Source organism: Chlorocebus sabaeus, chromosome 13, assembly GCF_047675955.1.
Source record: "Chlorocebus sabaeus isolate Y175 chromosome 13, mChlSab1.0.hap1, whole genome shotgun sequence".
Taxonomy (NCBI): Eukaryota; Metazoa; Chordata; class Mammalia; order Primates; family Cercopithecidae; genus Chlorocebus; species Chlorocebus sabaeus.
This window is the reverse complement of record NC_132916.1, coordinates 91,908,077-91,926,149: the sequence shown is the minus strand read 5'-3', so window position 1 is coordinate 91,926,149 and position 18,073 is coordinate 91,908,077. Positions and strand designations below refer to the sequence as shown.

General features: G+C 35.6%; 1 protein-coding gene across 1 annotated transcript in view; it reads left to right on the top strand.

Moving 5' to 3' along the window:
* CYB5R4 (cytochrome b5 reductase 4) overlaps window positions 1-18,073 on the top strand; it is a 109,621-nt gene that overhangs the window by 61,498 nt on the left and 30,050 nt on the right. The window contains exons 6-11 of the mRNA XM_038002227.2: window positions 232-292; window positions 1,656-1,713; window positions 3,348-3,441; window positions 4,722-4,754; window positions 6,763-6,885; window positions 16,894-17,034. Coding sequence (XP_037858155.2) covers window positions 232-292; window positions 1,656-1,713; window positions 3,348-3,441; window positions 4,722-4,754; window positions 6,763-6,885; window positions 16,894-17,034 — 510 coding nt within the window. The remainder of the gene's footprint in view (window positions 1-231; window positions 293-1,655; window positions 1,714-3,347; window positions 3,442-4,721; window positions 4,755-6,762; window positions 6,886-16,893; window positions 17,035-18,073) is intronic.

The window sequence follows — 18,073 nt, the reverse complement described above, 5'->3', positions numbered from 1 at the left end:
TGAGGCAGGGGTGGTGACTGAAAAGGGAGCATGAAGAGAGTGCTGACTGCAAGGGTATGTTTCGCTTTATCTTGGCCTTCTGGCTAAGATCAAGTGAAAATATATTGAGTAGTACATTTGTGGTTTGTATCCTTCTGTGAATATATGTGATATTTCAATAAGGTGTTAACTAAAAAGACAAAATATTGAAAATACTTTGTAGATGAACTATAGCTATCTTTCTTTGTAAAGGCATGCTTCCCAAGAGCCAAGTGACAGATACACTTGCCAAAGAAGGTCCTAGATATCCAAGGTATGCATTCTTCTTTAAAATGTTTGAAATTAAATCAATTATATACAAAAATGTACACATTTAAAAAATAAGGTAGCTCTGGGTTTGATTTATCGCTTACTGTTAGTCATGCATCTTTGACACGAGAACTGTAATGTTGTTGGAGAATGAGCTGTTTATTAGATGTTGTTGGAGATGTTGTTAGAGAATGAGCTGTTCCATAAATGTGAATTTTAAATATAACTGAAGTTTGATACATTTTAAACACCAGTACTTTAAAAAACTATTTTAAAATATTTTTCTGATTATAAAAAAAATACATTAATGGTAGAAAACTTAGAAAATATAGAGAAATACAAAAGAAAGTGATAAAATCAGTTGTAATCTCACCATCCTTAGTTACATACTATTATTTATATTTTCCAGTTAGATTAATATAATACCTACTTCCATATTATTCTATTTTTATAATATTGGTATAACAGTATATTCTATGAGCATTTTTTATGCCATTAAATTTTCTGTGAAAGCATTTTTTCTCTTCATTCCATCATATGACCATGCCATAATGTATTTAAATATTCTTTTTTATATATATCTAGTTCATTTTTATCAATTTTTAATGGGAATTTTTCAGAATGTATTGCCCAACAGTTGTCTTAAACAGTTAGTAGTAACTTAGGCAATACACATATATCTTGTTAATGACACTTAAAATGCCTTCAGGTGTGTTCTCTGTAGTTCTTTCTCTTATCCCTTTTCTCCACACCACCAGTCTGTATTCTTCTAACGTCAGCATCCTGCTATATTTGTTAAATTATTTGATATAAAATTTTAAATTAGGGACTAAGGATGCTCCCTGTAGATTCGCCTATATAGGTGATAAGTGCAAATAGAGTATCAATTTGATCAATAGCTGTAACAAAACAGAAGACTTAGTTTTACTTTAAGTTTTACTATGGACTCATTAAACAACCTTGATGAGTTCATTTCTTCAGTACTAATATATTTGTGACAGGGAGAAATGAAGATAATAAACAGGTACATTTTTTCATACTCTAACAAAATATGTTGTTTTGATTTTGCTCTGATAAAAGAAGATTTTAGTAAAGAGACGTGTAACCTTTATAAAAAGTGTCTTGTTGAGGATATTTTGTTTTTATTCAGGTGGGAATACATGGAAGTATAGATATTTTAAATTTAGAAATAGTTGTCAGCTGTATAATGAAGAACGTAACATGGTAAGACCACTATTTAGAAAAAAAGCTTAACCTAGAGAAATACAGATATGTCTCACTATAAATTTTAAACATTTAATGATTAATATGTGTTAATGCACATGATTGTCTATATAATTATTCATCCTTTTCTTTATATTTTACAGCTACGATTGGTTCCAAACAAACTCTTTAGTCACCATTGCCATATATACTAAACAGAAGGTAAATATGTCTTTTAAATCAGAAAAGAAGTAAATAATAAATGTTAATTTTATGTACCAGGTCTTTTTCTAAACACTTTTTTATATTATTTACTTCTCATTACAGTTCTTTGAGGTAGATAGTATTGTTATCCCTTTTGTACAGAAGAGGAAACAAAGAAAAGATTAAGTAATTCACCCATAGTTAGACACTGAGTGGCAAATCGGGCATTTGGAACTCAGGCAGTCTGGTTCCAGAGCATCTGCTCTTAACAGCCATTCCTATAGCCTCTTAAAAATCAGAGTAGGAAGTATTTTATGTGTTTTTCTGTGTGTGTGTGTGTGTGTGTGTGTGTGTGTGTGTGTGTGTGTGTAAAGTATGGATAACAAAAAATGAATATCAGTTAACTTCACCATAAGAACAAATTTCCTAGACATAAACTGGGATTGGAGAAGGTATTTTGCTGTGGCTGTGGCTTAGTATGTTTAAACCACTAATGGTGTTCGGATCCCCATTTGAAACTGAAGTTAGGGAGGTAATTCATTCACCATTGAAACTAAAGTTAGGGAGATAGTTCATTAAGTATTTATAACCTGTTTCATGTAGAACACAGCCTTAGATATCAGGGATCTAATGATAGACCAGATACTTAGAGACCTGACTTTCAAAAAGGCTTACAGTCCAACTGGAAAATCAGATAAATATGCATACAATTTAAAATATCTCCAAGCACATCCTCCAGCAACTGTTGAGGTTCCCACACTTTGAGGGATATGTAGATTTAAAGACAAGTTCTGGCAGCTAGGAATTTTTGAGAATTCATGCTACTTCTATAGTAGCAGAACCATGTCTGAACCAGTGGGTTCTTCTGACTCTTGCAGCATGATTTGGCCATTCTGCAGGAGTGACCAGCCTCTGCCTGGAAAGAGCCAAGAGGGCCAGAGGCACTACTTATCCTGTTTTCCACTCTCTCTTGATATTGTCTTTTCATCACACAGTTCAAAACCCAGAGCACAGGCTCTAGGAAGCTCCACTTGCATTGGTAATATCAATGGGACAGAGAGGATGCATGGCTAAGGGAAAAGAAAAGGTTTCCTTGTGGAAGAATGTATTCAGTGAATAATATAAATAATATATAGCTTACACCAAGGCTATGTAGAAGTTAGAGACACCTAAAAATATGTTAGTGATTTGATTTTTTTTTATAAGCTAAGGTCAAGAGGTTATGTAATTTGCCCAGGATCATACATTACAGAAAAGATAAAGATGAACAAAAATAAGTTGGTTTCTGCTCTGATTGTTATTTTCTAGGAGGTGGGGGGATTCTATATTGCTTATTCAAAAAATATTTATTGAGCACCTACTAGGTGCCAAACAGTGTTCTAAAGATAGTCCCTTAACCTTAGAGCTTAGAGATGAGTGGATAAGGTAGATATTAAACAGAGACGGATATGTAGTAATTAAAATTTTGATATGTCTGTTGAAGGAGAAGAACTGGATTGTAAGGGAGAAAAACGGAAGTCACATTTGTTTAGCTTGGAGGTCCAATAAAGAAGCACCATGTGAACTACCACAAATCACCTTAAAAGTATAGTTGTAGAAGTTTGGGGGAAATTTTTACTTTCTAATCTTTCTATTGTTTCTTTCTGTTTAAGGATATCAGTTTAGACTCAATAATAGTTGATCATCAGGATGATTCCTTTAGAGCAGAAACAATTATTAAGGATTGTTTATATCTTATACATATTGGTGAGTACTTTATCATTATTAATGGAAAGAGCTCTGGTTTTCTTTAAATATGGCAATAATTTGGTCTACAGTCTAGGTAACTGTAATATTTTATCTGCTGTTACCATTTTGGTTAGTCATTTTTGATCAGTTTTTTTCCTGTAATTTCTTTACACTAATAAAAGTACTAGCAGTGGCGGTGTGACCTCACCTTTCCAAGTTTAAGCAATTAGATGCAATCAAAATCAATAATATAAAATATTTGTTGGCCCAGCTTTGTAAAATCTCTCATACTTGACACCTATAAGAAGTCTTCCAAGACTCAGTGGTCACATGTCCTACTGACTGTCCTTCGCTAGATGGCCCGTTCCACTGGCCTGTTCCTTACCAGCTCTGCCACAGGAAGTCAGTGGCTGCAGCAAAGCAGCCTGAACTACAAATTTGTATTGTATCTTCCAGCTGTCCATCCCTTCATGGCTAAAGACCAACTTTGTATTTTTTTTATCAGGACAGAGAAAAAAGTGGTAGAAACCAGGGAACCCTACACTAGCACACATATTTTAAAAAACTAAAAATTCCACAGTTAAAAATATGAAACTCTCGGGTGCTAGTATTGCATTGAAAGGACTGAAATAATGCAAAATTGTAGATTCCAGATAACCATATGAACACAGTGAAATGCATAGCAGACATTTGTAAGCATATTTATTGCATCCCCCCCTTCTGGAGTATAAGTTCCATAGGGGCAGAAATTATTCTGTCTTATTAACTGTTGTGTCCATAATACCTAGAAAATACCTGTCACATGTAGATGCTCAGTAAGATTTTTTTCAATAATTGAATGGATAGTCAACTTTGGGGAACAATAAGAAGAGGTAAGCTAGACCCAGACCTGGCCTGTGTACACACACACACACACACACACACACACACACGCACGCACTCTGGGGCTTGCGTGCTTTAGGTGCTGCCTCTCCCTAGTCTGCTTCTCTCTTGGTTTGTAGGATTCCCAGTCTGGAACCATCCATGCTTGGACTAGTGTGGGTTACCCACTTGTGGACAATTGAGTATTTGCTCTTTAGTTAAAAGGGAGAAAATTGAAACAGTTGAAAATATATATATTTAAATAATTTGAATCTTCATTTTGATTGTGTACAATTTCTTTGGGTCTCTCAGAACATGTTTTATTTGTCTTGAGGGATTTGAAATAATTCATAAAAGAGCCATTTAAATGACATATGGTGTTCAAAAACTGTATGAATTGAAGTTCTATTTTAACTAAATAAATTTGTCTGTCCTAGGGCTAAGCCATGAGGTTCAGGAAGATTTTTCTGGTAAGCTACCAAAACCCAAAAATTATGTATGTATGTACATATACACATACCTACAGAGAGAGAGAGAGATAAGAAAAATTGAAAAATTAGCATGTGTTTCATTTTCATATGTGTATTTTCATGTTGCAAAACAAAGATAGGATGTTTTCTCTTTTTTTTTAAACTTTTAAGTTCTGGGGTACATGTGCAGGATGTGCAGGTTTGTTACATAGGTAAATGTGTGTCATGGGGGTTTGTTGTACAGATACAAATACATTAATTTTTAAATATACCCCTCCCTCTGGTTTCAGGTTTTTTCCTATTTTTTCTTCCCGCTTGTTCCTTTTTTGTGTGCAAGACAGGGTCTCACTTTGTCACCCAGGTTGGACAGCAGCAGCGTGATCTTGGCTCACTGCAACCTCTGCCCCCCAGGCTCAAGTGATCCTCCCACCTCAGCCTCCTGAGTGGTTGAGATCACAGTGCACACACACCACCACAGCTGGCTAATTTTTTTTGTAGAGATGGGGTTTCACCACGTTGCCCTGGCTGGACCCCCTTATTCTTTTTATCTCTTTAACCTTTCTTTTTTTTCCTTCTTTAAAAAAACACACACACACACACACATTCTGTCTCCTTTTTATTCCTCTTTCCTCATATCTGCCCTACTCCTGACATGCAGCTTGTAGAAATATACTATATGGCCAAGGATCGTGAGGTCAGGAGATCAAGACCATCCTGGCTAACATGGTGAAACCCCATCTCTACTAAAAATACAAAAAATTAGCCGGGCGTGGTGGCGGGCGCCTGTGGCCCCAGCTCCTTGGGAGGCCAAGGCAGGAGAATGGCGTGAACCCAGGAGGCAGAGCTTGCAGTAAGCTGAGATTGTGCCACTGCACTCCAGCCTGGGCGAGAGTGAGACTCCATCTCAAAAAAAAAGAAAAAAGAAATATACTGTATTAACAAAATTTTTCTTTCATCTGTATATTTAAATGTTTAATAAAGAGCATATTAAATTATGAATATTGCTGCATATAAACATGCAGCGTAGGTTTTACACAGCTATTTAATAATAGAAGACTCATCATAGAATAGTATTTTCTTGTTTTCAAGTACTGTTTTGGTACCTTATGCTGGTCCAATGTTTCCTCTTTTCCATATATCATTATAGGCTCTGTAAATTATATAAATCAGGCTCTTTAAAGACAAAGACCATGTTTTTATTTTGGTTAAACTTCAAATCAGTGCTCATCAAATTGAATTCATTTGATCCATCTATCTTTAAAAGTTGTTAAATTGTTACTGGATTTTGTGTTCACAGTGGGGGAGAGCAGAACATTGTTTCTGAAGAAAAATTAAATATGCTTTAAATCTTTAAAAGCATGTTCAATTCATAAAATTTAAATCAGCATATGAAAGTATATATTTTATTATTATACCCATATATTATAAACATTTTAATTATTCAATAAATAAAAAGGTAATCTAAAATATTTTTATCAAAGATTCACATGCACTTTATCCATTTACTCTGTATTTACTAGGACCTCATTCTCATGAGGCTCTTCTTGTGTTTATTAGACTCGGTATTAGTCTGCTGAATTTACTCATAAGAATCCTTCAGATTCTGACTAAGGAACGTTTAAAAGCAAGTTAAATTTGCTTTTGTGGGGGCATTCGATACTAATTTGTACATCTCAGCCTTTTTTTTATTTTTTAAACTTTATGTCAGTTAGTTGCCATGGCTATATTTGAGCTTGTATGAAAACCAGCAACACATAGTAGTTTGACCCTTAATAAATTAGTTTGAAAGAAGTTAATCAGAATCTATTAATAAAGTAAATTAAAGCATATAAAGCATAAACAATTATGATTGTGATTGAATACATAAACAGAATCTTATTTATCCCACTAATAATCAGTACCATTCATATTAGATCAGGACATTTGTACTATTTGAGAAATACTGGTTTTAAAATAAAATCTTGTATTTAGTATCGATGAATACAAATGGAATTTATCTTCTTTTCAGTGCGGGTTGTTGAGAGTGTGGGAAAAATAGAGATTGTTCTTAAAAAAAGAGAGAATACTTCTTGGGACTTTCTTGGCCATCCCCTGGAGAATCATAATTCACTTATTCCAAGGAAAGATACAGGTATGCTGTGTTCTTTTGTTATGTTAATTTCACATTCATGAACTTGTTGTACAGATGTACCAGAGTTTGGAAGGCTGCTTTGAAATGAGCTGAAGGACCCTTGTATCTACCTCTAGGAAGTTTGAAAGGGACATTGTGTCTGTTGTCCTGCTTTTTTTTCCTGTAGAAGTAAATTTCAGACTCTACTATCTAATGTGTAGGCGTAGTGAAGTTATTACATATTGATACCTGAATGGAGAAGCCCACTTGTGCTTAGACTGTTGATCAACCATTTACTCTTTCAGGTCTCCTTTTGTGAAGATACTAAAACAAGTTTAAGTTTATGCTTTGTATGTCTGCTTGATATTTTTCCTATTGAGGAAGATATGTTTACTATTTTTCTTCTTAATTAAACTAGTTTCTCAGTTTACTTCTTGTATTAGTCTCTTTTCCCATTGCTTTAAAGAAATGCCTGAGACTGGATAATTTATAAAGAAAAGAGGTTAATTGGCTCACGGTTCTACAGGCTGTACAGGAAGCATGGTGCTGGCATTTGTTTGGTTTCTGGGCAGGACTCAGGAAACTTACAATCATAGCAGAAGGTGAAGGGAAAACAGGCACATCTTACATGGCTGGAGAAGGAAGAGGAGAGAGATGGGGGAGGTGCTACACACTTTTAAACACCAGATCTTGTGTGAACTCTGTCATGAGAACACCACCAAGAGGGTGTTCCTAAACCATTCGTGAAGGATCCACCCCCATGCTCTAGTCACCTCCAACTAGGCCCTGTCTCCAACACTGGGGATTACAATTCAACCTAAGATTTGGATGGGGACACAGATCCAAACCATATCTTTTCTAAAAGATAGTACCATTCTTTTCTTTTCATTTTTAAAAAGCTTTTAATCTAAGTTTAACGTATATGTAGAAAAGGGTGCATATTAGAAGTGCTCTACTTGATGATATTTTGCAAAATGAACATATCCTATATTTTCTCTTTGGAAATTGGTAGTATTTACTCCTTGTTCTAAGTGTTTTGGACTTTCACAATGATGTGCCAGAACATGGATGATTCTTTATCCTTCTTACTAGGCATACATTTTTTGTGCTAATCTTTTCAATATAGAAACGTATGACCTTCAGTTCTTGGAAACTATTATTGGTTTTACTTCTTCCCATGGTCTGTTTTACTTTCTACATATTGAACTTCCTTAACTAGTCTTCTAATTACCTTATCTTTTCTCTCTTATTTTCAGTTTTGTCCTTTTGTTCTACTTTCTGGGAGATGTCTTCAGCTATGTCTTCTGGCTCTTCTATTGAGTTACTCATTTCTACTCATATTTTTAACTTCTGTAACTCCTTTGATTTCTTTTCCTTTGTTTTGGCATCCTATTCTTATTAGCTTATCTTTTAAAGAATGGTAATGTTTTCTTCTCACTGTATAACTTCTGTGTCCCTCAGGTTTGTTGTTTTTTGTTTGTTATAGTGTCTTTAATATTAAATGCTTTCTTTGAATGTTTCCTAATCTTTTACTGTCTGCTCATATTTCAGGGTAGGACTGTAAAACTAATTGGAAACTGTGCATGTGGGTGTGGCTTGTCAACGGTTATATTCACTATATGGCTGGAACATTTCTTTGGGAAAAGTCCAAAGCCAAGAGTCCCTAGAGTGAACAATCTCCTACCTTGTACCCAGCATTTCAGAAGCCATGTGGGGAAGAAGGCTGGGCCTAGCTTCTGGTATATCTGTAAGCGTCACTTAATTTTCTTTTCTTTTTTTTTTTTTTTTTTTCTTAGAATATGATATTAGTTTGCTAGGACTGCAGTAACAAACTACTACAGACTAAGTGTCTATGGCAGAGTTAGTCTCTTCTGAGACTTCTTCCCTTAGTTTGTAGATGGCCTCCTTTTTTCCTATTTCTTTAAATGGTCTTCCTTCTGTGTGTCTGTGTCTTAATGTCCTCTCTTTATAAAAATACCAGTCACAATGAATTAGAACCAGCTTAATTACCTTTTAAATTAAGACCCCGTTTCCAAATATCGTCACATTGTGAGGTATTGGGGGTTATGATTTCAACATATGTATTTGGCGAGGGGACACAATTCAGTCTATAGCATAGACCCAATCCAGATACCCCTTGTTTACCCTCTAGAGCGCAAACTTCTTATATTTTGCTGATATGGGGAAGTGTCAGTCATGTGGCTGTGCTAAGTAGGGAGGACTTCAAGGGGATGGGAAGACCTATCCAAGCTTCTTAAATGAACTTGTATTGAGAAAGTAATTTTAATTCTTGACTCTGGTGCCAGAGGTACTTAGTCCTGCCAGTTTCTGAGCCTTAATGGAATTTTGTATTATAAGCATGTTGGTTCTTGGCTTTCTACACTTCTGGCTTAGCATTCAGCTATCTTCAGTCTGTTGAGTCGTTTACCAGTCTTCTCTCTGCCTTGTCAGCTCCTGAAGTTTGTTGCCTTTGTCTCTGATTTCCATTCTTTCTGTCTGTGTGGGCTTATGCCTTAAAAATCAAACACATATGCAAAAACCCTTTTTGTTGTTGTTTTAGGGGATTCAGAAGGAACTAACTGCATGTGTTCAGTTTATCTTCTTTAAATATATAAAATTATCATATATAATTTATTGCATGATATAGGAAAAAACAAACTTTTTCCTAGTCTGTCTTCTCCACTCAGAACACTACAATGTGAAATTTCTTCTCACCAACAACCAATTCTACAGCAACTCCAACTGTCTGTCCTACAATTTAACTTAAGTCTGATACATCCTGGAGTTTAGGGCAGACCCCACAAGTTAAGGGCTTAGTCCCACAAGACTGCCCCCTACTTCTCATGCCAGTTGCAAATTCCAGGTTGTGACCTATGCTTCTGACCAGCCACCTATAAATCAGTGTTGTCACAACCTCCTCCTTGGGTTCAAAAATTTGCTAGGATGGCTCACAAAACTCAGGGAAACATGTAAGTGTATTATCTTACTATAAAGGATATTACAAAGGATACAAGTAAATAACTGGATGGAAGAAATGCATAGGGCAAATATGTGAAAAGGGGCACAGAGCTTCCATGACCTCATTGATTGCATCATCCTCCAAACATTTTCATGTGTTCAGCTTTCCACAAGCTTTTTCAAACCATGTCATTTTGAGTTTCTATGGGGGTTTTATTATGTAGGTGTGATTGACTACGTCATTGACCATTGGTGAGCAGCTTAACCTTCAGCCTGTCCTGTCCTCAGAGGTCTAGGAAGGGGGCTGCAGGTTCCAATCCTTTAATCACATGGTTGGTTTCCCAGGCAGACAGGTCCCATCTTGAGGCTATCCGGGAGCCTACCAGGAGTCTCCCCATTAGAACAAAAGATGCTCCTATCACCCAGGAAATTGCAGGGATTTAGGAATTCTGTTAAGACACTTATAGTACTTAGGAAATTACAAAAAGTTTTAGGAGCTTAGTGTCAGGAACCAGGGTTAAAGAACAAATATTAGAACAGAAGATTCTTTTAGTGTCTCTGTTTACAAGGATTTTAGGAGTTGTGTGTCAGGAACCAGGGACACAGACCAGTATTTCTTTTTAATTCACACTTATGAAAATATATTTGTAGATAATTTTCAGAAAAGCGTGAGGCAGCCTTATTTTGAGTACATCTTGTGTGTAGAAGACTGTTTTAGGCACTGTGGAATGAAACAAAGAGTATGGGAAATTTAGTTTCCCAGGTGGAAGATAGAAAATAAGCAAACATGAAATTGAAGAACACTTTTATAAGGAAATAGGCTGACAAGGATAAGTTATACAGTACAAACTAAACATGTTTTGTGGTAGCCCCAAGTGAATAGACACAGATGAATTTGGCCTTGAATGACTGCCTCAAGGAAGTGAATTTGAAGCAGTATTTTCAAAGTGAGGTCCATGGCTTTCAGAAGAAAACAAAAAACTATTTTGGACTTTCCAGGTAGAGCTACAGGTCATTACTGGTTGCATATTAGGCCAGGCATTTTGTTGGATGTAGAGAGAGAAAAATGTAAGTGGCATGTAGGAAAGTTCTAATGGGTTAATTTTACCAGAGCAAGAGGTCTGAATTTTTTGGTATTAGGTAAGGAGAGAGGACATAGAGAAATGATAGTGTGATATAGCAGATCAGAAAAGAATAGAAAAGGGACAATGGAAATGAAAAGGTATTTTTAGGGTGAAATCTCTTTCCCTGAAATTATCTTTCTTATCTAGTGATTGAAAAATCATAGCAAACCAGGTAAAAGCCAAGTCCAAGAAATAAATGATACTGAGAACCTGGGCTGACCTCTATTTGGAAATAACTAGTTAGAACAACCATCATTCGGATATTCTCTGTAATTTCTTGAGGCTTTCCATTAATTCTTTTATTTCTGCTGTAAATTTTTCCTTGAATCCTGAACCACCATAAAAAAAGAAAGGTTTAGCTTTCTTGGTTGAAATTGGAGCTGTAATGTGTTTTTCAGTGCAGGTTTTCCACTTTGGAAAATGACTTGGAGTTTAGGAGATATTTTTGTTTCACCGCATTAACAAAGATAATTTCATCTTTCTCCTTTCTTCTCCTTAAATCATGACAAAAACTGTAGGTTATTTTATTCACTAGCAAAGCCGAATGATTACATCAGCAAATTATAGTTAACTTGCTCTGAGTAGCCTTAAAGATTTACAGCCAATTATGTGGTTCCTAGACTTTCAGTATGTATTGCTGTAATTATTGACTTTATGACAGTAGTATGCTGGCTGTGTCTTACTACTTTCTTAGCTAAAAGAATTTGAAAACAAGCATATAAGTTGAAAAACTTTTAATATAATGTTTTCTCATGTCAAATATAGAAGATCCTTACATGAAGGATTCATATATCAGAAAGAACATCAACCAGAGAAGAGAAACTTTCATTTTTACCTTCAATCCAGATGTAGTAGGTCAATATTTTAAATTGTATGAATTGAACCCATATAATTTATAAGTGTGATGCTTCCAATTAATTTTTTTCTTCCTGGAAATGAAGATTATGAGTGAGTAGCTGTGGGGGTTATGTGGGAGAAAGAGGCAGGGGGAGAGAAAGCAATAGAGAAAGAGATGGCTGAGGAACTTCTCTAATAAGGGTCAGAAATCAATAGATAATTGAATTGCTATTTCTATACACAAGGTAACATTAGCATTTTTATCTTAATTGATAATTGTCTTTAATGTGGAGTCTTGGATCACCAAACAAAGGTAATTTTAAAGATTTGCCAACAAATAACCCAGTCAATTGTCTTAGGAAACAAGATTAAAAAAAAAAAGGTCTCACAATTTTGATATGTGAACAGCCACTTACAGGCATATGTTGGAGATATTGTGGGTTGGGTTCCAGACCATCGCAGTGGAGTATCACAATAAAGCAAGTCACACCATTTTTTTGGTTTCCCAGTGCATGTAAAAGTTATATTTACATTATACTTTAGTCTGTTAGGTATGCAATAGCTTTATGTCTAAACAACAACTTACACATCTTAATTTAAAAAACAATATATTGCTAAAAAATGCTAAAAATCATCTGAGTCTTCAGTGAATCATAATCTTTTTGCTGGTGGAGAGTCTTGCCTCGATGCTAATGATTGGTGACTTATCAGGGTGGTGGTTGCTGAAGGTTGGGGTAGCTGTGGTAATTTCTTAAGAAAAAATGAAGTTTGCCCACATCGATTACCCTTTCTTTCACAAAAGATTCTCTGATAACATTTTATTCACAGTAAAACTGCTTTCAAAATTGGAGTCAGTACTCTCAAACTCTGTTGCTGTTTATCAATTAAGTTTATGTATCATTCTAAATTATCTGTTGCCATTTCAACAACATTTCACAGCATCTTTACCAGGAGTAGATTCCATCTCAATAACCCACATTTTTTGCTCATCCCTAGGAAGCAATTCCTCATCTGTTCCAAGTTTTATCATGAGATTGCAGCAATTCAGTCACATCTTCAGGCTCCACTTCTAATTCTAGTTCTCTTGCTGTATTTCCACCACACCTGCAGTTACTTCCTCCACTGAAGTCTTGAACCCTTCAAAGCCATCCGTGGGAATTGGAATCACCTTTCAAATTCCTGTTAATGTTGCTATTTTGACTGCCTCCCATAAATCTCAAATGTTCTTAATGGCATCTAGAATGGTGAAACTTCTATATTTGAAGCCCACTGTTGAGACTTACTATGTGGAAAAAAAAAGATTCCTTTCGAATTGTTGTCATTCATTGACAATGCACCTAGTCACCCAAGAACTCTGGTGGAGATGTATGTCATGAAGATAGCTTCTCTCTTTAAACCTCATAAACCAACTTCTTCTAGCTTCTGACTTTGCTTCTATAGCTTCCTCACCTCTCTCAGCCCTCCTAGAATTGAAGAGAGTTAGGACCTTGCTGTGGATCAGGTTTTTGGCTTAAGGGAGTGTTCTGGTTGGTTTCATCTATCCAGACCACTCAAACTTTCTACAAATCAGCAATAAGGCTATTTTGCTTTCTTATCATATCATTCATGTGCTCACTGAAGTAGGACTTTAAATTTCCTTCGAGAGCTTTTCCATTGCATCCTCAACTTGTCTATAGTGATTGGCTACTAATAATTACTAATCATGTTCTCAAACTTTTTAAACAAGGCCTACTGAGTTGGGACAAGAAACCCTAATAGCTTCTTGCTCCATCCCACATCTTTTCTAGATGCCCTGAGATGTTGGACAAGCTTTTTAACTTCTATAAGCTTCTGTTTCCAGCAGGGAAAGTAAGAGTAACTAAGTGCTTCAAAAGTGCAAGAAGGAGAAGCCAGTTGAAGGCAGCGTGGTTTCCTAGTGCAGTCTTCTCTTTCTCTTCTGTCTCCCATTGAAGACTTTACCTGTGTTTTCTGTTTTGGCCTTGTGAAATTCTATTTTTTAAAAGGGAAAATACAGTTTCTTTTTAACATTAAGAAAAAAGTATGCTCAAATAGTCTTATTATCCTCAGTATTTCAGCCTTACCCTGAGTATCTCAATATTAATTGTATGTATTTAATTCAAATAAGTTAGGTATTTGGGGCAGTAATGTTTCTGTCTTGTTTTTGTTTTACTGTCTTTATTTTCAGTTTCTCATTTTTTAGTATAATTACCTGTGCTTAGAAAGCCAAAAAGCCGACAGTTAAATAATGGCATTGTGCAGACTAAAGTAGTCAGTGCCATCTGCTTTATACTTTTTTCTTATCTTATATACTGCAGTTCCCATCTGTCTGTGCTATCTTTCTCCTTGATGCAATTGAAAGATGAAAACTTTCTTAAAATTCTTAGAACCTATAGTTAGGATGTCCTTTTGAAATTATAGTCAGCCTTTTGTGGGTAAAACATTGAAATTATCTCAGTAGTGTTAAATAACAAGAATGCTGTGTCAACTCTCTAACAAGGAAAGTCAGTAAATCACTGTAACCCAGTATTTCCTTGTGTTTTAAATATCATTGGAGAGTTGCATAGTTACTATAGCAAACTTTTCTAGCAAATGCTAGAGTAGAAATTGTCAGTCCAGAAGGTGAGCATTTTCATCTAGCTGTAAAGTTATCAAAATGATATGCACTAGATTTTATTAGAAGAAAACACCACTGTGGTCCTTAGACCTGCGCAAGAAGGGCACCTGCCCTGGGTTCCACACTTGGAGAGCCCCACATGACTATCTCCAGCCACAGCCATACCCCTCCCACAAGGTAAGGAGTATTACAAGACCACGAAGTATCCACCTGGAGCTCATCCTCTTTCTTTCAACTTCACCCTCTAGGTATCTAGAACCATGGAATTCCCTGCCCAAACGACCCCAAATCTACCTCTATCCAAGGAGTGGCCAGGGCTGTTTATGTGAAAAGCTAGTGCATGAGGTTGAGCCTGTGGGTTAATGTATCCAGACCCATTTAAGCCCCTACTCAGAGTCAGACAGCCAAGGATGAGAAGACAATGGGGGCAGGCAGTGGGAGTGCAGGTCTCATTCCTCGGCCATCTCACTGATATTCTGAGGAGCTTAAGAATCCCAAATTTGAACCTAGCCTTCTAGGACCTTGTGAAGCTGTATATTTCAAGATATAGCATAGAACATACTTTGACAGTTATTTGTCTGATTTATAACTGTTAAATATTTATATGTATATAGTATGTGGGTCTCTCGTTGTATTCTTACTGTGAGTTCCAGAAAGGGTCTGGAAAAAGAAATAAAGAGATCATCTGCACTTTCATTTCTCTTTGTGCATGGGCCTATGTCCTTTGACCCTTTGGTTAGGCCAGTGCTTGTTAGGCCTTCCAGGATAACTTTAGGGTGGACTATTAGCCGTAATCTGGTCCAAACTTGTGCCCTGGCACTAGAGTGAGGTGACCTCTAGTGGTACTCCAGGGTCTTTGCATAAAGTGATGTAGTCTAAGCTTATATACTTACTGCTACAATGATAGCAGGTGGAAAATTGAGTGACTGATCTGTGGGGAGCAAAAGGGAGAAGGGAAGTTGGATTCACTTGTGACTAAAATGATTTCTTAGGATTATATGTGAATTTCAGTTTTCCACTAAGCGTTGATTATTAGCTGTTGGCTCTTCACTTTCTAAGATCTGGGGAAAATATTTCTGCACCTACTTGAATATTTTTGGATTAAAAAAAGAGAATAACTAGAATAAGAAATATATTATCAGGGTTTATTCCTTTACATCTCTGTAAATACTATTTTGAGAGAGGAAATAAAAAGTTAATATCTTCACATTATTCTGATATGCTATTTATGTTCAAAGAGAATTTACAAGTGAAAATCTTAATTATTTCAGAACTTCTATAATAAATTCTTTTAATTCAAATGGTATTATTTGCTCTGTATACAAACAATATTTTCTGAGCTTGGGATATTAATTTCAAATTTCTCTAGTATTTATAAAAATATTTGTTTCTTTTTATCTATTTGTATATTAGTACCATAATCCTAATCCTACCATCTTCAGCTTTTCACTTGTATTAATTTTCCAGATACCAAAACCTACACCTTTAAGCATAAAAATTTTTATTTTAGGCCGGGCGCGGTGGCTCAAGCCTGTAATCCCAGCACTTTGGGAGGCCGAGACGGGCGGATCACGAGGTCAGGAGATCGAGACCATCCTGGCTAACATGGTGAAACCCCGTCTCTACTAAAAACAGAAAAAATTAGCCGGGCGCAGTGGCGGGCGCCTGTAGTCCCAGCTACTCGGGAGGCTGAGGCAGGAGAATGGCGTGATCCCGGGAGGCGGAGCTTGCAGTGAGCCGAGATTGCACCACGGCACTCCAGCCTGGGTGGCAGAGCGAGACTCCATCTCAAAAAAAAAAAAAAAAAAAAAAATTTATTTTAATCATTTTGTGACAGTTAAAATGTTCTCTAATCATATATATAAAATACATACACACAAACATAGAGACACAAGAATGTATATCTTCTTGCCTTTGTCAAAGAGATATTCTAAAATTGCTTAATAGTGCTACTGTTGTTAAGCCTTAAAGGCTTGAGCTTCAGGACTTTTCCATTGTATAAGAAAAGATTTTAGAATGTACGGTGGCTCATGCCTGTAATCTCAACACTTTGGGAAGCCAGGGTGGGTGGATTGCTTGAGTCCAGAAGTTTGACACTAGCCTGGGCAACATAGTGAAACCTCATCTCTTAAAAAAAAAATTTTTTTTAAAGACTTTAGAATGTAAACTTATTCATTATCAAATAAAATTAGGGTTTTTTTTTTTTTTTTAAGAACATAATGGTTTAACATGCTATAATAACAGATGTGAGGAAGTAACACTCATTAAGTTCATCTTTCAAGTTATAGAAGTATTTACAGGTCTTGGTCAACAGATATCTCAGGAAATAAAATGGAAAAATTAACCTTAAAATATTGATTAGTTTTTTAAATGTATAGGCATTTTAATGAAGTTGAAGCTTTCTAGAAAACAGAAGCTGAGTGTGTGCTTTCTCTTAGTGGTTTAGTATTACTTATTAATTTATGTATCAATAAGAGAAAATGAATCACTTTTTAGGTTTGTACTACAGAAAGTGCCAGTTAATTTCCAAGGAAAATGTTACTCATGATACGAGGCTTTTCTGTTTGATGCTGCCACCAAGCACTCATCTTCAAGTGCCCATTGGGCAACATGTTTACCTCAAGCTACCTATTACAGGTAAGGTGAATAGAGGCTTTGGGACACATTTTCTTCTTTTATAAGCAGTTCAAAATCAGTACTATTCTCTCTAGAAAACAACCATTTAAGTTATTAATAAATGTTTCCAGGCAGCTAGATTTAGTGATAGTCAGAATCTAGGTTTGTGACTGCAACGTGTTCTACATGTTGGAACTATAGCTGGACCATATTATCATGTGGAACAAAGATATTGCCAGTAGGTTAGACAGATGATTCCACCAGCATTGTAATTTATGACTAACAAAACCCTAAAGGAAAGAGATGAGAGACTGCACAAACAGTCTTCCATGAAGACAACTACTAGAAGCTCATACTGGTGTCTCTTAGTAGCTACTTAGGGTTGTATCATTTATGAAGTTGAATCTATAAAATTTAAAATGAGTGAATGATTGGAAATTATTTTATTCTATGTGCTACCAGTATAAGAAGCTCTATAAATGTATAAATATGAATTCTTCTTTCTTTCATTTTTATCCTAAATTTACTCCACTTGTTTTGAATACCCCTTGTTATTGATGTCCAACATTTTCTTCGCCTTTTGAAGCTGCAAACAGTAAAATTCTCCTGTCAGCTGTAGTGTTTCCGGCAATTGTCTAAAATGTTACCAGCTAAGTCTTAGTAGATACATTATGATGAGGCACTGTTAAGGTTTTCTGTTTTTCATCACTAATGGCTGGTTTTCTCTTTTTCATCACTAATGCCTGGTTACCTAATTCAAGAGCTGGTATCTTCTCCAGTTATTGCCAATGCATTTTAATTAATATATGTATTTTGTATACATTAAGGAGCCATGCATAAAATTTTTGGTCTTTCAAACATGTGATGATTCTTCTCTTTGGGATTTGGCTACCTAAAATAAAATGAGTTATTTATTTTACTCTTTAAGAAAATAATATATTCTTAGAAGTAGCTAGATTAACATTCTTTTTGTTGAGTTACTAAAGTAATATATAATATGTTAAAATATTAAAACAATTTAAAGTACATAAAGTAAAAAGTGAAATTTCTTCCTTTATCT